At 44.8% G+C, this 14,433-nt stretch overlaps 1 protein-coding gene across 2 annotated transcripts in view; it reads right to left on the bottom strand.

Annotated features, from left to right (window-relative positions):
• gfm1 (G elongation factor mitochondrial 1) overlaps nt 1-9,345 on the bottom strand; it is a 51,199-nt gene extending 41,854 nt beyond the window's left edge. Inside the window, exons 1-4 of one of the 2 annotated variants that reach the window (XM_033031147.1) lie at nt 9,217-9,345; nt 3,310-3,462; nt 2,374-2,506; nt 421-625 (exon numbers count right to left, since the gene is read on the bottom strand). In XM_033031147.1, coding sequence (XP_032887038.1) covers nt 421-625; nt 2,374-2,506; nt 3,310-3,462; nt 9,217-9,282 — 557 coding nt within the window. In that variant the 5' untranslated portion in view covers nt 9,283-9,345. Of the gene's footprint in view, nt 1-420; nt 626-2,373; nt 2,507-3,309; nt 3,463-9,216 lie in introns of those variants that run through there. The other variant, XM_033031148.1, reaches the window with a different exon arrangement.
• Nucleotides 9,346-14,433: the final 5,088 nt, after the last annotated feature.

Here is a 14,433-nt window from a genome sequence, read left to right as displayed (position 1 = left end):
TGAAATAAAAGCAGAAAGTGCTGGAAATGCTTTGGTCTGTTGCAACTGCATTGGAACAAACGCGATGCAAGGTTAATGAGCCAAAATGTTAACTTGTTTTTCCCCTTCGCAGAAGCTGCCTAACGTACTCAGCAATTCCAGCATTTCCCAGTTTTATATTAGGATCTCTACGTAACTTAAAGGGGCAGTTTCTAAAAACAGTTAGAATATGTACAAAAATAAAGCGTGTTCAAGCCTACTTTCTAATCTCATAAATCAGTTGTCATGTTCAATTCCAAGCCATTCCCATCTATCCCAGACCTTGGACTCATTTATGGAGCTGAAATCTTACGCACTACAACACATGAAGATCACAGAAAGTATGGGTTTCTCAAAATCATTAATTTAACAGCTTGACATTTTGCATGGTAACAAACTAACCTCATTTGTTGAAGAGCACGATAGGGATTAGCTCCCAACCTGTCCAATTTGTTTATGAATGTAAGGAATGGAACATTGTAACGCTTCATCTGTCTGTTCACAGTCATTGTCTGACACTGAACTCCGCCGACTGAACATAAAACTAGAATTGCTCCATCCAAAACTCTCAGCGCACGTTCCACTTCTATTGTGAAATCAACATGTCCTGGAAAACAGGAGAGAATACCAATATTAATGAATAGAAACACCTGAATTGCTGCAAACTACATTAAAGGTTCTTCATAAATGTGCTAGGTCACAAATTGTTGTTGGTGTTGAGCCATCAATTTTCCAATGTTTCGTAAATGGCATGACTGAAGTGGTGTCAAAATGTCACCTCATAGCAAGTTCTGGAATATTTCCACAATACCTTTATTCAGACAGTGGTGTGTTTCTGAACTTTATAAACAGGGAAGATTCTAAATTAAATTTCAGCTTTCAAGGGCAGCACGGTGGCGCAGCGGTAAAGTTGCTGCCTTACAGTGCATGCAGTGCCGGAGACCCGGGTCTATGGGTTTTGTTTGCATGGAGTTTGTATGGTCTCCCCATGACCTGCATGGGTTTTCTCCTAGATCTTCAGTTTCCTCCCACACCCCAAAAACATACAGGTATGTAGGCTAACACAAAATGCTGGAGTAACTCAGCGGGACAGGCAACATGACAGAAGGAATGAGTGACGTTTCGGGTCGAGACTCTTCTTCAGACTGATGTCAGGGGGAGTGGGTGGGACAGAGATAGAATTTAGTTAGAGACAGTAAGACTGGTGGGAGAACTGGGAAGGGGGAGGGGATGGAGAGAGAGGGAAAGCAAGGGCTGTTTGAAGTTAGAGAAGTTGATGTTCATACCGCTCGGGTATAAGCTACCCGAGTGAAATATGAGGTGCTGTTCCTCCAATTTGCGCTGGGCTCCACTCTGACAAAGGAGGAGGCCCACGACAGAAAGGTTAGATTGGAAATGGGAGGGGGGGAGTTAAAGTGTTGAGCAACCAGGAGATCAGGTAGGTTCAGGCGGACTGAGCGGAGGTGTTCAGCAAAACAATCGCCGAGCCTGCGCTCAGTCTCGCCGATGTACAGAAGTCGACACCTGGATAAGCGGATACAGTGGATGAATTGATGTATCTGTCAGTGCTTGGTGTAAGTGTAAATTGTCCCTAGTGTGTGCAGGATAGTGTTAATGTGCGGGTATCGCTGGCCGGCACGGACTCGTGGGCCTGTTTCCGCGCTGTATCACTGTATCTCTAAAACAAAAGTGATCTAACCACCGTCCAAAGAAAGGCAATCAAATTCCCAATTGATCCCTTTAAAGAAACTAAAACATTGCTATTGACCATCATTCATGTGACGCCTTCCAGAACAGTCCATAAATCTGTGAGAATTAATCAAGCTTTAAAATATGTCGCACCACACCGATACAAAGTTCACTAATGAATAGCATCGCGAGACAAACTGCATCTCCTTATTGTTCAAGAAGGAACTGCAGATGCTGGAAAATCGAAGGTACACAAAAATGCTGGAGAAACTCAGCGGGTGCAGCAGCATCTATGGAACGAAGGAAACAGGTAACGTTTTGGGCCGAAACCCTTCTTCAGACTGACAACACAATAAATGTGGAAGATTTTAAACATTTGTTTATGTTCACCGATTTCAGATAAATGAGCATCTTCATATTTTTTTGTTCCAAGTTCCCAGAATATTAAATAAAATGAATTGTGACAGCTTGTCAGGTCTGGGAAAACGAGGCAGCATATTCCCAGGAGCACCAAATATATCACAATGGACTGAATTTTCATATCTATAATTTTCCTTTGGCATGCAATTTTAAAACTGGATTCCTTCTCCCTTCTCTGAATTATTCAAATCTATTCCAATTTTATCTTTAGTGCTTATGGATATCAATCATCGTCTCACATATTACCTGGTGTATCAATTATATTGACATTCCTTGCTTTCCATACCGTGTAAGTAGCTGCAGATTGGATAGTGATACCTCTTTGCCGTTCCAGTTCCATGGAATCCATTACAGCACCCACCCCGTCTTTTCCTTTTACCTGCCAATCAAAGGTACATCGTTAACATGGAATATATTGAAGATTTAATTCTAATTTATTGTCCATCTGAATGCATTCTCCTACAATTGCTAACTGAAGATATGCTTGGCTACTTAAGTTTGGACATTAATGTTATTGATCATACTTCAGATTCATTGAAAATCAACATGCTGCTGTGTTAATGTATCTGTCAGTAGCATTCTGAGAGTTATTTCATAAACTTTAAGAAATTTGGAAATTTCCAATGAAGTGTCCTTGTTCTTGGTTTTTTTCCCCAAGGAGAGACACTATTAACAGACTTGTTATTCCAATACTTGTGACTTATTATTCTTTGTTGAACAACAATGACACAACAAGAAGTTTGCTGTTTCTACTCTGGCAATAATTCATCAATCAGCAATTTTCCTTGCATCATTAGAATCTAAATACTAAAAAGCATTGATCTGACTGAGCCAGCAAATAAATTAAAATTAAATTAAATTAAATTTCTTTATTTATATAGCACATTTTTAGTCAACTTGCATTGACCCCAAAGTGCTTCACATAATTACATCCACACACACAGGCAAAGGTGGGTGAAGTGTCTTGCCCAAGGACACAACGACAGTATGCACTCCAAGCGGGATTCGAACCAGCTACCTTCCGGTTGCCAGCCGAACACTTAGCCCATTGTGCCATCTGTCGGTAAGGTAAATCCAGTATTTTAGTCATAAAAACAACAAACACTTTTTCAAATTCCCTGGAACTTGTTGGTCAACAGTTTAAAAATGTACATATGAGCAATTTAAAATGATTCTTCGTACCTCATGCATTTCCGCTATTCTTCCGGTATAGTACAGAACTCTTTCTGTCAGTGTTGTCTTCCCAGAATCAATATGTGCAGAAATTCCTATATTCCGAATCATTTCATTTGGTAATATTCCAGATGAACATTGCCGACAAATACTCACAAGAACCTGAGTGAAAATGAAGTAAATATTGATTTCATAACACCTTTACATCGATTTTAAAGACATTTAAAAGGTAAAAGACATTTGATATTCCAAAAGAATTGCAAGAAAATAGTGAAAAAAAATATTATTAACATCGTACCAACAAGAGTACAGAGTTTAAACATCTATTACTTTACTCACTGATTTCCCCCTAGACAGTAATCTGTACATCTTTGACCCTCTGATATAGTACTGAGTGGGAAAAGTATAAACTACATGGGAAAGATTTGACCCACACATGCCAATTGACAATTCATCTGATCAGACCATTGCTTCAAACATTCCTTGTGGCTGGTGACATTCCTAATGAAACAGAAATCTTCAAAATTAGGATTAAAATTCCAAATAAAAACCGATGTATAATATAAAAAATAGTCAAAATTAAATTCCATTTAGGTTAAAACAATCAAATGTGAGAGATTAAAAAGATAAAAATTGCCTAAATCAATAATGAAGATTAAGCATTCAACAATAAACTAGAACCGATTTTACTCCTTATATAGAAACAAGGAACTGCAGAGGCTAGTTTACAAAAAAAGGGCACAATGTGTTGGAGTAAATCAGTGGGTCAAGGAGCATCCTCGGAAAAATGAATCGGTGACAATTCTTGATCCTATAATTCCCTATAATTATTTTCAACAAGTCACCACATGTGCGTGCATCAAGTCATTTAGACTAAGATAATCCTCAAATTATTGAAAGATTTTACCAAATTTGAGTTGTAATAACCCAAGCAGATGGCCCTGGGCATTATAACCTAATGTCGTAGAAAATAGAACAGTACAGCACAAGAACAGGCCCTTCAGCCCACAATGCCTGTACTGAACATACAATATGATACCATAATGGGATAAAATAACTTTATTTATCCCATGAGGGAAATTAACCTGCCAACAGTATCACGATGCCAAGACTGTTTCTTATCTAAGCCAAAGATAGACACAAAATGCTGGAGTAATTCAGCGGGTGAGGCAGCATCTCTGGAGAGAAGGAATGGGTGAGGCAGCATCTCTGGAGAGAAGGAATAGGTGACATTTCTGGTCGAGACCCTTCTTCAGTCTGCGTTTGGTTTTGTCGATGTACAACAGTCCACATCTTGAACAACGGATACACTAGATGAGGTTCGATGAGATGCAAGTGAACCTCTGCCTAAGCTGAAAGGACTGTCAGGCGCCCTGGTCAGAGTCGATTGAGGTGGTATAGGGACAGGTGTTGCATCTCCTGCGGTTGCAGGAGGTGGAGAGGTATAATTCTCTATCTGTGAGGATGTATAATTCTCTACCTGTAAAGGTGCACGAAACAGAGTCAGTGCCTTTCGAAAGGGAACTGGATAAATGTTTTGAGCGGATAAGTTGAGGCTTTGTGGTGAAAAAGAACGAGGATGGGACTGAACTTCAGGAAACCAGGGATTCAAATACTGTACTGACATTAGGTTTTGCTCATATTTGATGGCAGGAATAAACCAAAGTCATGCTTGCAGAGAAAAGTTACTGACTGGCTGAACAAATTTGAAATTATTAAAATAATTTGATATTAAATAAATGAATAGAAAAAATATTGAGCGTCCGGGAGATCAAGCTTGGTTCCAAATGAGCAGAAGGAAATGCAGCAACACCAAACGTATTGAAAAATGAGGAGTAAAGCTGAGACTAGTTACGGCTGATCAGAGACAAGGTTAAACTATCCATGCTTAACAGATCAGATTGAAGTGCTGCGTCCTGCCTCATCCAGTTGTGACATGTGACGGGCAATTAAACGGTTAAAAGAAGGAGCCTGCTCCAAGATCATCTCCATCCTCACTGGTAGCAGGGCCGAGCATATAAATGCTAAAGAGAAGGCACTTGCTTCAGCTGGAAATGCGAAGGAGATGATCTATCTCAACTTTCTCCCGAGATCTTTCCCTATTATAAAAGAAAGTCTCTGGCCAATTGTATTCAGTCCACATGAGGTCAAGAAATTTCTCGGCACTGGATACATCAAAGACATTGGGGGGATCAGACATCAGAATAAAATCCTGCTTTCCAGAACCAGCAGCACCTCTGGTCAAACCACAACATTAGCTAAATGCTGCCATCTAGCTGTCAATTTTCAAACCACCAGGCATTCCTCCTGTTTACAAAAAGTTAGAGAAATCCAATCCAGTTAATCAGTTGCCTCTTAATCAACATTAAGTTCTCATTGCGAGTGAAGAAGCACCACTTATTCATCAATAACCTGCTTACCGATGTTCCAAATTGGGTTTTGCAACAACAACATGGCTCCAACATTCATCACAACGTTAATCCAAATATGGACATTAAAGACTAATTCTAGAAGCGGGACAAGAGCGACCACATTTGACAACAGGGCAGGGCCGAGGTAGAAATGTAAACAAGCATCAAGAGGAACAAATGCCAATGATTGAGCACCACTTTAGGATGGTTGTTAGACATCAAAACTGAGTTTGTTGATTAGGGAGAGGACACTGACACACTTATCCTTTTGGTGAATTTTGTAGAGACAGAGTTGACAGTATCTTTCAAGTTCCTTGAGGTAACTGCCGCAGGTTTTAGATGGACGGCACAGTGGCACAACGGTAGTGACTGCCTTACTGCACCAGAGACCCCGGATTGATCCTGACTATGGGTGCTGTCTGTATGGAGTTTGTACGTTCTCCCTATGTAAGTGTAGGCTTTCTCCAGGTGTTCCGGTTTCCTCCCACATTCCAAAGTACAGGTTAATTTGCATATTAATGTACATATTTAAGATCACACAACAGAATCCCTTGTGGATTTAATCTAGTTATGACTAGATAGGGTGACACAGTGCTGCAGCTGGTAGAGTTGCTGGCTCACAGGTTCAATCCTGACCCCGAGTGCCGCGTATGTGGACTTGACATGTTCTTCCTGTGACCATGAAGATTTCTTCCGGCTGCTCTGGTTTCATCCCACATCCCAAAATCATTCGGGCCTATAGGTTAATTACCTTCTTTAAGATGGACACGTGTGTAGTAGTAGGGAGTGGATAGGAGAGTGGATAGCACTTTTGTGAAAAGGTGATCGATGGCCGGTGTGCACTTAGTGTGCTGAAGGGTCTCTTTCCATGTTGTATCTAACAATTCAATTCAACATCTTTTTCGCCAAACGTCCGGGTGAGATGTTGAATAAGCGAGTTTGGTATTCCAACTGCGCATGCCCAGGTCATAAGTCACTCGCTATAAACATTCTCGGCAGCTGTGGGGCTGCGTTGTGTGCAGGCCTGCATTTCGTCTGTGGTCGGGGTCGGGTCTCCGGTGCTGCGGGCACTATTGAGTTGCTGCTGGGTCGTCCCCGTCCCCGTCCCCGTCCCCTCCCGGGTGTCCCGTCCCTGTCCGGGGGTGTACGGCGTGACCCTGGGCTTGTAGCCGGCATGGGGATGAGGCGTTGGCTCCAGCGCGGCTCTGCCTGTCCAGTGGGTTTGGCCAGCAGCTGGGGTGCAGGCCTAGAGCAGCGATGGCCACAGCCTTGCAGCCGGCGCGAGGGGGGGGGCGGTTGGCCGGCGGCCACTGGGTGGGGTGGGGGGGTGCGGCTGGCGGTCCCTGGCCCGCCAGGGAGCGGGTTCCTCGGGAGTTGGAGCGAAGTTGGCCTGGCGTTGGCGCTACGTCTCCGTGCTGGCAGTGGGCCGCTGCTCCGGGCCGCTGACCATCAGTCCGGGGCTGTCGGTTGTCCCGGTGGGGCAGCTGAGTTGAGCTGGGGTTGGCGCTTCTCCGGGCCAGTGTCCCATCGGTCCGGATGTCTCCGGCCGCCACTTGGTCGGGGATGGGACACTAAGGGGGGGGGGGGGAACGGTCCAGTGGCGGTTCGGCAGCGCCTGTGGCGCCGGGGACCCGGGTCTGATCCTTGCTGCTGATTTGGCGCGGGTCAATGGACAATACGTGCAGGAGTAGGCCATTCGGCCCTTTGAACCAGCACCGCCATTCACTGTGATCATGGCTGATCATCCACAATCAGTACCCCGTTCCTGCATTCTCCCCATATCCCTTCACTCCTGTCTTTAAGAGATCTATCCTTCTAAATTACAGAGTATACAAGCCTAGCAGCTCCATTCTATCAACCTATGGCAGTCCCGCCATCCTGAGGATCCAAACCTTGCCTGTTGAGCAGGCAGACAGCTGCATGTTGCCAGTGACACCAATGGTGTCTGACTCTTACCATAAGACATTGGAGCAGAATTAGTCAAATTAGCCCATCAAGTCTGCTCTGCCATTCAATCATTACTGATCTATCTTTCCTTCTAAACCCCATTCTGCCTCCTTCCCATAACCCCGTACTAATCATTTCCATTAATCATTTTTCCAACACTTTCAGTTTTTATTTCAGATTTCCAGCATCTGCATTCCTTAACATTGTTCAGGCTGAGTCAGAAGATAAGTTATTTTATAATTCATAAGTTATAGGAGCAGAATTAGACCATTCAGCCCATCGTCTACTCTGCCATTCTTTACACCTTGAGCCTTCATTTCTGGGTCCAACCTTGCTGATCTTTGAGATTTCAGCTCTTTACTGCACATGCAAACAAAATCCAGTGTCCATGAGCCAAAGTGAATGCCGAAACCTCTGCTATGTGAGCAGACCTGGTTGCAACGAAAGCTTAGTTTGCTGTCAGTGTGGCTCAGGATTGCGGTGTGTGTGAAGAGGCTTTGAAACCATCATAAGTTCATAAATTCAAGGCGCATAATTAGAAACGTATAAAATAGGTGCAGGAGTAGGCCATTCGACCCTACGAGCCAACATTCAATATGACCATGGCTGATCATCTAAAATCAGCGTTCCTGCTCCCCCCCCCCCACCCCCCCCCGCATATCCCTTGATTCCTTTAACCCTAAGATCCATATGGCCAAAGAGCCCTACAGGCCATTCAGCCCATCGAGTCTACTACACCATTCAATCATGGCTGATCTATCTTTCTCTCTCTCAACCCCATTCTCCTGCCTTCTCCCTATAACCCCAAACACCCTGACTAATCTGGGAAAGCAGGAACATGGTACTGATTTTAGATGATCAGCCATGATCATATTGAATGCTGGCTCGTAGGGTCGAATGGCCTACTCCTGCACCTATTGTATATGTTTCTAATTATGCGCCTTGAATTTATGAACTAATGATGGTTTCAAAGCCTCTTCATACACATACACACACATACACACACACACACACACACACACACACACACACACACACACACACATACACACACATACATACACACACACACACACACACACACACACACACACACACACACACACACACACATACACACATACATACACATACACACATATACATACACACACACACACACACACACACACACACACATACACATACACACACATACACACACATACACACACACACATACACACACACACACACACACATACATACACATACATATACACACATATAGCAATCCTGAGCCACACTGACAGCAAAGAACCTTTGAACCTTTAATGAAGAATCTGGCAATCTCCAACTTTAAAACATCCATTGGTTTGGCCCGTCCTCGCTCTCACAAGGGATAGGATCAGAATCTGGCCATTCGGTCCATCGAGTGTACCATCGCCATTCAATCATGGCCGATCTATCTGTCCCTGTCGGCCCCGTTGTCCCGCCGTCTCCCCACCAACCCGCTGTCACTGAGGTCACTCTCAGTCTCCTCACAGACCCCGGGCCCTCAACCTCCACCGGCGCTCACCTGTCGGACACAGCGTAAACCGGCTCGTCTCCGCCCCGAGGCGAGGGCGGCCTTCAACAGATGCATGGCGACCCGGTGCCGCCGCCGCTTCTCGCCGCTTCCCGCAGCTTCCAGGACAAGGTCGACCCGCCCGCCCACGTCCTCGTCAAACTCCGAGCGCTGCGCCCTCCGCCGGCCGGCATAGTCCCTGTCCTGCCTGCCGCTGCCTGCTGCCTGCTGCCTCCTGCACCTGCCTGCTGCCTCCTGCACCTGCCTGCTGCCTCCTGCACCTGCCTGCTGCCTCCTGCACCTGCCTGCCGCTGCCTGTTGCCTGCTGCACCTGCCTGCTGCACCTGCACCTTGGCTCTTGGTCCTCCAAAATATTCCAAATGGAATTTAAACTGGAGGTGGTGGAGGGCAAAGATCCTATAATAATAATAATAATAATAATAATAATAATAATAATAATAATAATAATAATAATAATAATAATAATATATTTCATTGTCATTGCACGTCAGTGCTACGAGATTTAGTGTGCAGCTCCACTGATGTACAAGAAAGGTAAATAAATACAATACATAAATAAACAAGCTGAATTGATTGACGTGACCATCTGAGGGAGACTGTCCAAAGGGGGTGGGTCCATAGGGAGGTTTCACGGCAGTGGGGTCATGACCCATGACCCGTACTGTTGCTAGACTACTCCAAATGGATTACACGCGATGAGCTGCAGGTAGGCACTTACCATTGTTTCCAGCGTAGCGGACCCGTTAAAACCCCACCGCTGAAATTGTCAATTTTTGCGCTGTAAATAATTATGGAAATCGGGATAAGCGTGAGAGACATTTAGCCTACTTCAGAATTCCAAAAGTGAGGAGAAATGACGGTAGATAGAAACAAGAGCTGAAGAGCCAACAACAGCCAGAGTGCTTGGCGAACATTGGCCGTTTGCTCACTGCATTTCATAAAGTAAGGCATTATTTGTGTTTTTTCTTGATTCCTTTGGCATCGAAAAAGGTTCAGAAGTGATAAATCTGGCTGTAATTTTTTTAAATCGCCCATGGTTCTCGTGGGATTTTACATACAAAATGAAAACGCATCTGAAGAAAAATTTACAGCCAGATTTATCACTTCTGAGAATTTTTAGATGCCAAAGGAATCAAGAAAAAACACAAATAATGCCTTACTTGATGAAATGCAGTGAGCAAACGCGATAATTCCCAATATTTTCAATGTTTACCAAGTACTTTAGCTGCTGTAGTCCCTTCAGTTCTCGCTTCTCTATACCTTCATTTCGCTTCATGTTTGGAATTCTGAAGTTGGGTGCATGTCTCTCACACTTACCCCGACTCCCACAATTTTTTTCAGCGCAAAAATTCAACATTTTGGCGGTTTTTAACAAGTAGGAAAGTACGCGTTTCTAGCATTAATAACATATACCGGAAGCGACGAATGTCTTCCAGTTGGATTTAGCGGCTCCGTGCGTCGAGCCCTATGACCCAGTGACCTTACGTGCAACCACCCTATAGCAGCTCCGCTATAGGATCTTTGTTTCGCAAGAGTAAGCTATCTTGCTCCGGTATAGGATCTTTGGTGGAGGGAAGACTTAAGCCAGAAAGGTTTTTTTGGGAAGTATGAGCTACCTTAAATTTAGTTGTATCTGGTTAGGTAACTATGGTAGGGTGAAGATTATTCCATGCTTTAATTGTGCGGGGGAAGAACGAATTGCTGCACACATCTGTCTTGGTAGCTGGTATCTCAAATTGGATCGAATGCCCTCTTCTGCTCCAAATTGGTTTGGGTTCAGATAAAGCACATCCATCCAAAGCAAAGATCCCATAGAGAGCGGCGCAAGGGGGAACATCAACTATCGGGGCCAGTACGTGACTAAGAAGTTAGTCTTTTTTGGGGGGGATTTGCCATGGTCGATGAGATCGTTTTCTTTTTTTATGTAAAAAGGAACTGCAGGTGCTGGTTTAAACCATAGACAAAAAAAGTTGGAGTAACTCAGCTGGCCAGGCAGCATCTGGAGAGAAGGAATGGGTGAATTGAGTCTGAAGGGTCTCGACCCGAAACGTCTCGATTCCTTTTCTCCAGAAATGCTGCCTGACCCGCAGTGTTAATCCAGCTTTTTGTGTCTATCTTCAGTTTTGTTTTTACATTTGCAATGACCAAGCAGACTTTTTTTTGTAGGTACACAAAAATGCTGGAGAAACTCAGCGGGTGCAGCAGCATCTATGGAGTGAAGAAAATTGCCTTCCGCAAAGACCACTCCCTCCGTAACTCCCTTGTCAATTCTTCCCTTCCCTCACGTACCACCCCCTCACCGGGCACTTTCCGTTGCAACCGCAAGAAATGCAACACCTGTCCCTTTACCTCCCCCCTCGACTCCATTCAAGGACCCAAGCAGTCGTTCCAGGTGTGACAGAGGTTCACCTGCATCTCCTCCAACTTCATCTATTGCATCCGCTGCTCTAGATGTCAGCTGGACTACATCGGTGAGACCAAGCGGAGGCTTGGCGATCGTTTTGCCGAACATCTCCGCTCGGTCCGCAATAACCAACCTAACCTCCCAGTGGCTCAGCACTTCAACTCCCCCTCCCATTCCGTATCCGACCTATCTGTCCTGGGTCTCCTCCATGGCCAGAGCGAGCAACACCGGAAATTGGAGGAACAGCACCTCATATTCCGTTTGGGGAGTCTGCATCCTGCGGGCATGAACATTGAATTCTCCTAATTTTGTTAGCCCTTGCTGTCTCAAAGGTTCAAAGGTTGATTTATTGTCACATACACCTAGATGTAGTGAAATTCTTTTTGCCAATGCAGCACATAAAAAAGAATACAAACATAACAATAATAAATAGCTTTAACATAAAAACATCCCCCCACAATGGTTCCCATTATGGGGGAAGGCACAAAGTCCAGTCCCATCCCCAATGTCCACCCAAAGTCTCCTCCCCTTCCTCAGCCCTCGGGCTGTCTCCTCCCATCCCTCAGCCCTCGGGCACCTCCTCCTCCTTTTTCCTTTCTTCTCCCCGCCACCCCCTTCAAAGGGTTTTGGCCCGAAACGTTGCCGATTTCCTTCGCTCCATAGATGCTGCTGCACCCGCTGCGTTTCTCCAGCATTTTTGTGTACCTTCGATTCTCCAGCATCTGCAGTTCCTTTTAAAACACATGCCGTGAGTAATTACTCAAGGTAGGCAGGCGGCATTTAAAAAAAAAATCTTAAACTGCGCATGCGCACATTGTTCTCTCCTTAAAAACAAAAAATAAGTAACAATTCAATTTGCCCAAGGCTTCTAAATCTCCTTCATTTTTTAATTACTGAATAGATGGGGGACAGAGGATGAAGGCAGGTGGAGAGATGTTGGGAAAAACGGGAGCACACCGGGACGTTGAATCAGTTGTCATCTTATTGAATGACAATACTAATTCAAGGGTCCAATTGGAGGGAGAGTTCCTTTCACAGCGTGTGGAGAGTCTGCGCCAGGGGTTAAAGATGCGGGGACGGCAGGATGTTGAGAAGGAGGGGGTCGGAGATCATATCAGACTCACTCACCGTTGCCGCAGCGCTTTGGGCACGGACAGCAGAACTGGCCGCCACTTCCGGGGAGGGAAGCAGCTCGGGTGAGTGCGAGCAGCCACCGGGACCCGACAGCAGAACCGGCTGCCGCTTCAGCGCTTTCTGCCGGCCCGCTCATGACCTTTGTCATGTGGTCATGACCTTTGTCGGTTTGCAGACGAACCACTTGCCCCTCGGCTAATGGTGGAAGTGGTCTGCTCGTTTTGTCATACCACCCTTTCTGAATGTCGTGCTTTTGTTGCAGCCTGGACTGGACATCAGATAGTGGGACCATCTGCGGAACTAGTGCCTGATTCGCCACAGGCAATGTGGCTCGGGCCTGCCTTGACAACAGTCGCTGCCCAGGTGAACCCAAGATAGGGTTGCGGGAGATGTTGTGCAGGTTGAGTAGGTCCAGGTACACATCTGATTTTGCTCTGTGGGATCGTTCCATTAATTGTTTGGCACTCCTGACGGCACGTTCAGGCAGCCCATTCAACTGAGGATATTCAGGGCTTGGGTTCGTGTCCCACTTCTGACACCATGTTGAATTAAGATCAAGCTCACAAAGTGATTCGAATCCATAGCCTTTTATTAGCAACTCTGCAGAGGTAAGTCAACGAGCTTTCATCTCAGCATGCATAATTAGTCTAAGAGCGAGAGAGAGCTCTCTAATAAGCCTGTGGGCAGAGTCACAGTATGAGTGACACAAATCTACAGATGACATCCCACAAGATCTGCAGTATTACCTTAAAAAACATCATAGTTTTCCTGTCAAGGTAAATCGATGAGGTCCATAGAAAGATTTTATAACTTTCTTCAGGCAAGAAAGGGAGTAAGGAAATTTCAGGTCTGAGAGCTTTGGAAGTGCATTTGTAACTGAAAGAAGATATTACAAAATAATTGTCTGGTTAAAAATTATTGATGGTGCTGCTGGAAAGGTGTCATACATTTCTCTTATTTAAGAGAAATGTGAGGATTGTCAAAATAAGATCAGTTAATGTGTGGGAAGGAACTGCAGATGCTGGTTCACACCGAAAATGCTGGAATAACAGCTGGTCAGGCAGCATCTCTGGAGAAAATAAATAGGTGATGTTTCAGGTCGAGATCCTTCTTCAGACCAGTTAATGTTTTCTGATGCCACAGTATGTCCTGACAGTGATGCTGCTCGTATTTACCAAACTGACAGATATGATACATCCACTTTAAGAGCACCTGAAGAAACAACAGACCATCTACTTTTCCTGGGTCTATAATGCAGTAAAATTACTGCTGGAAGCTAGCCACCCATATGCAAAGAAGGTTACAGACCTAATATCCCGGGGATAATTAGGTTAAAGTATGATGAGCATTTGACGGCACTGGACCTGTACATGCTGGATTTTAGAAGGATGAGCGGGCACCTCATTGAAACGTGCCTAATAGTGAAAGGCCGGGATGGAGTGGATGTGCAGAGGATGTTTCTACTTGTGGGAGAGGTCGGACCAGAGGGCACAGCCCCTGAATAAAAGGACGTACATTTAAAAAGGAGAAGAGGAAGAATTTCTTTCGTCAGAGGGTAGTGAATCTGTGGATTTTTTTGCCACAGATGGCTGTGGAGGCCAAATCATTGGGTATTTTTTTTAAAGTGGAAATTGTCAGGTTCTTGATTAGTAAGGGTGTCTGAAATCTGG

Source organism: Amblyraja radiata, chromosome 13 (genome assembly GCF_010909765.2).
Source record: "Amblyraja radiata isolate CabotCenter1 chromosome 13, sAmbRad1.1.pri, whole genome shotgun sequence".
Lineage (NCBI taxonomy): Eukaryota > Metazoa > Chordata > Chondrichthyes > Rajiformes > Rajidae > Amblyraja > Amblyraja radiata.
The sequence above is the reverse complement of the archived record's forward strand: the minus strand, read 5'-3'. Positions and strand labels throughout refer to the sequence as shown.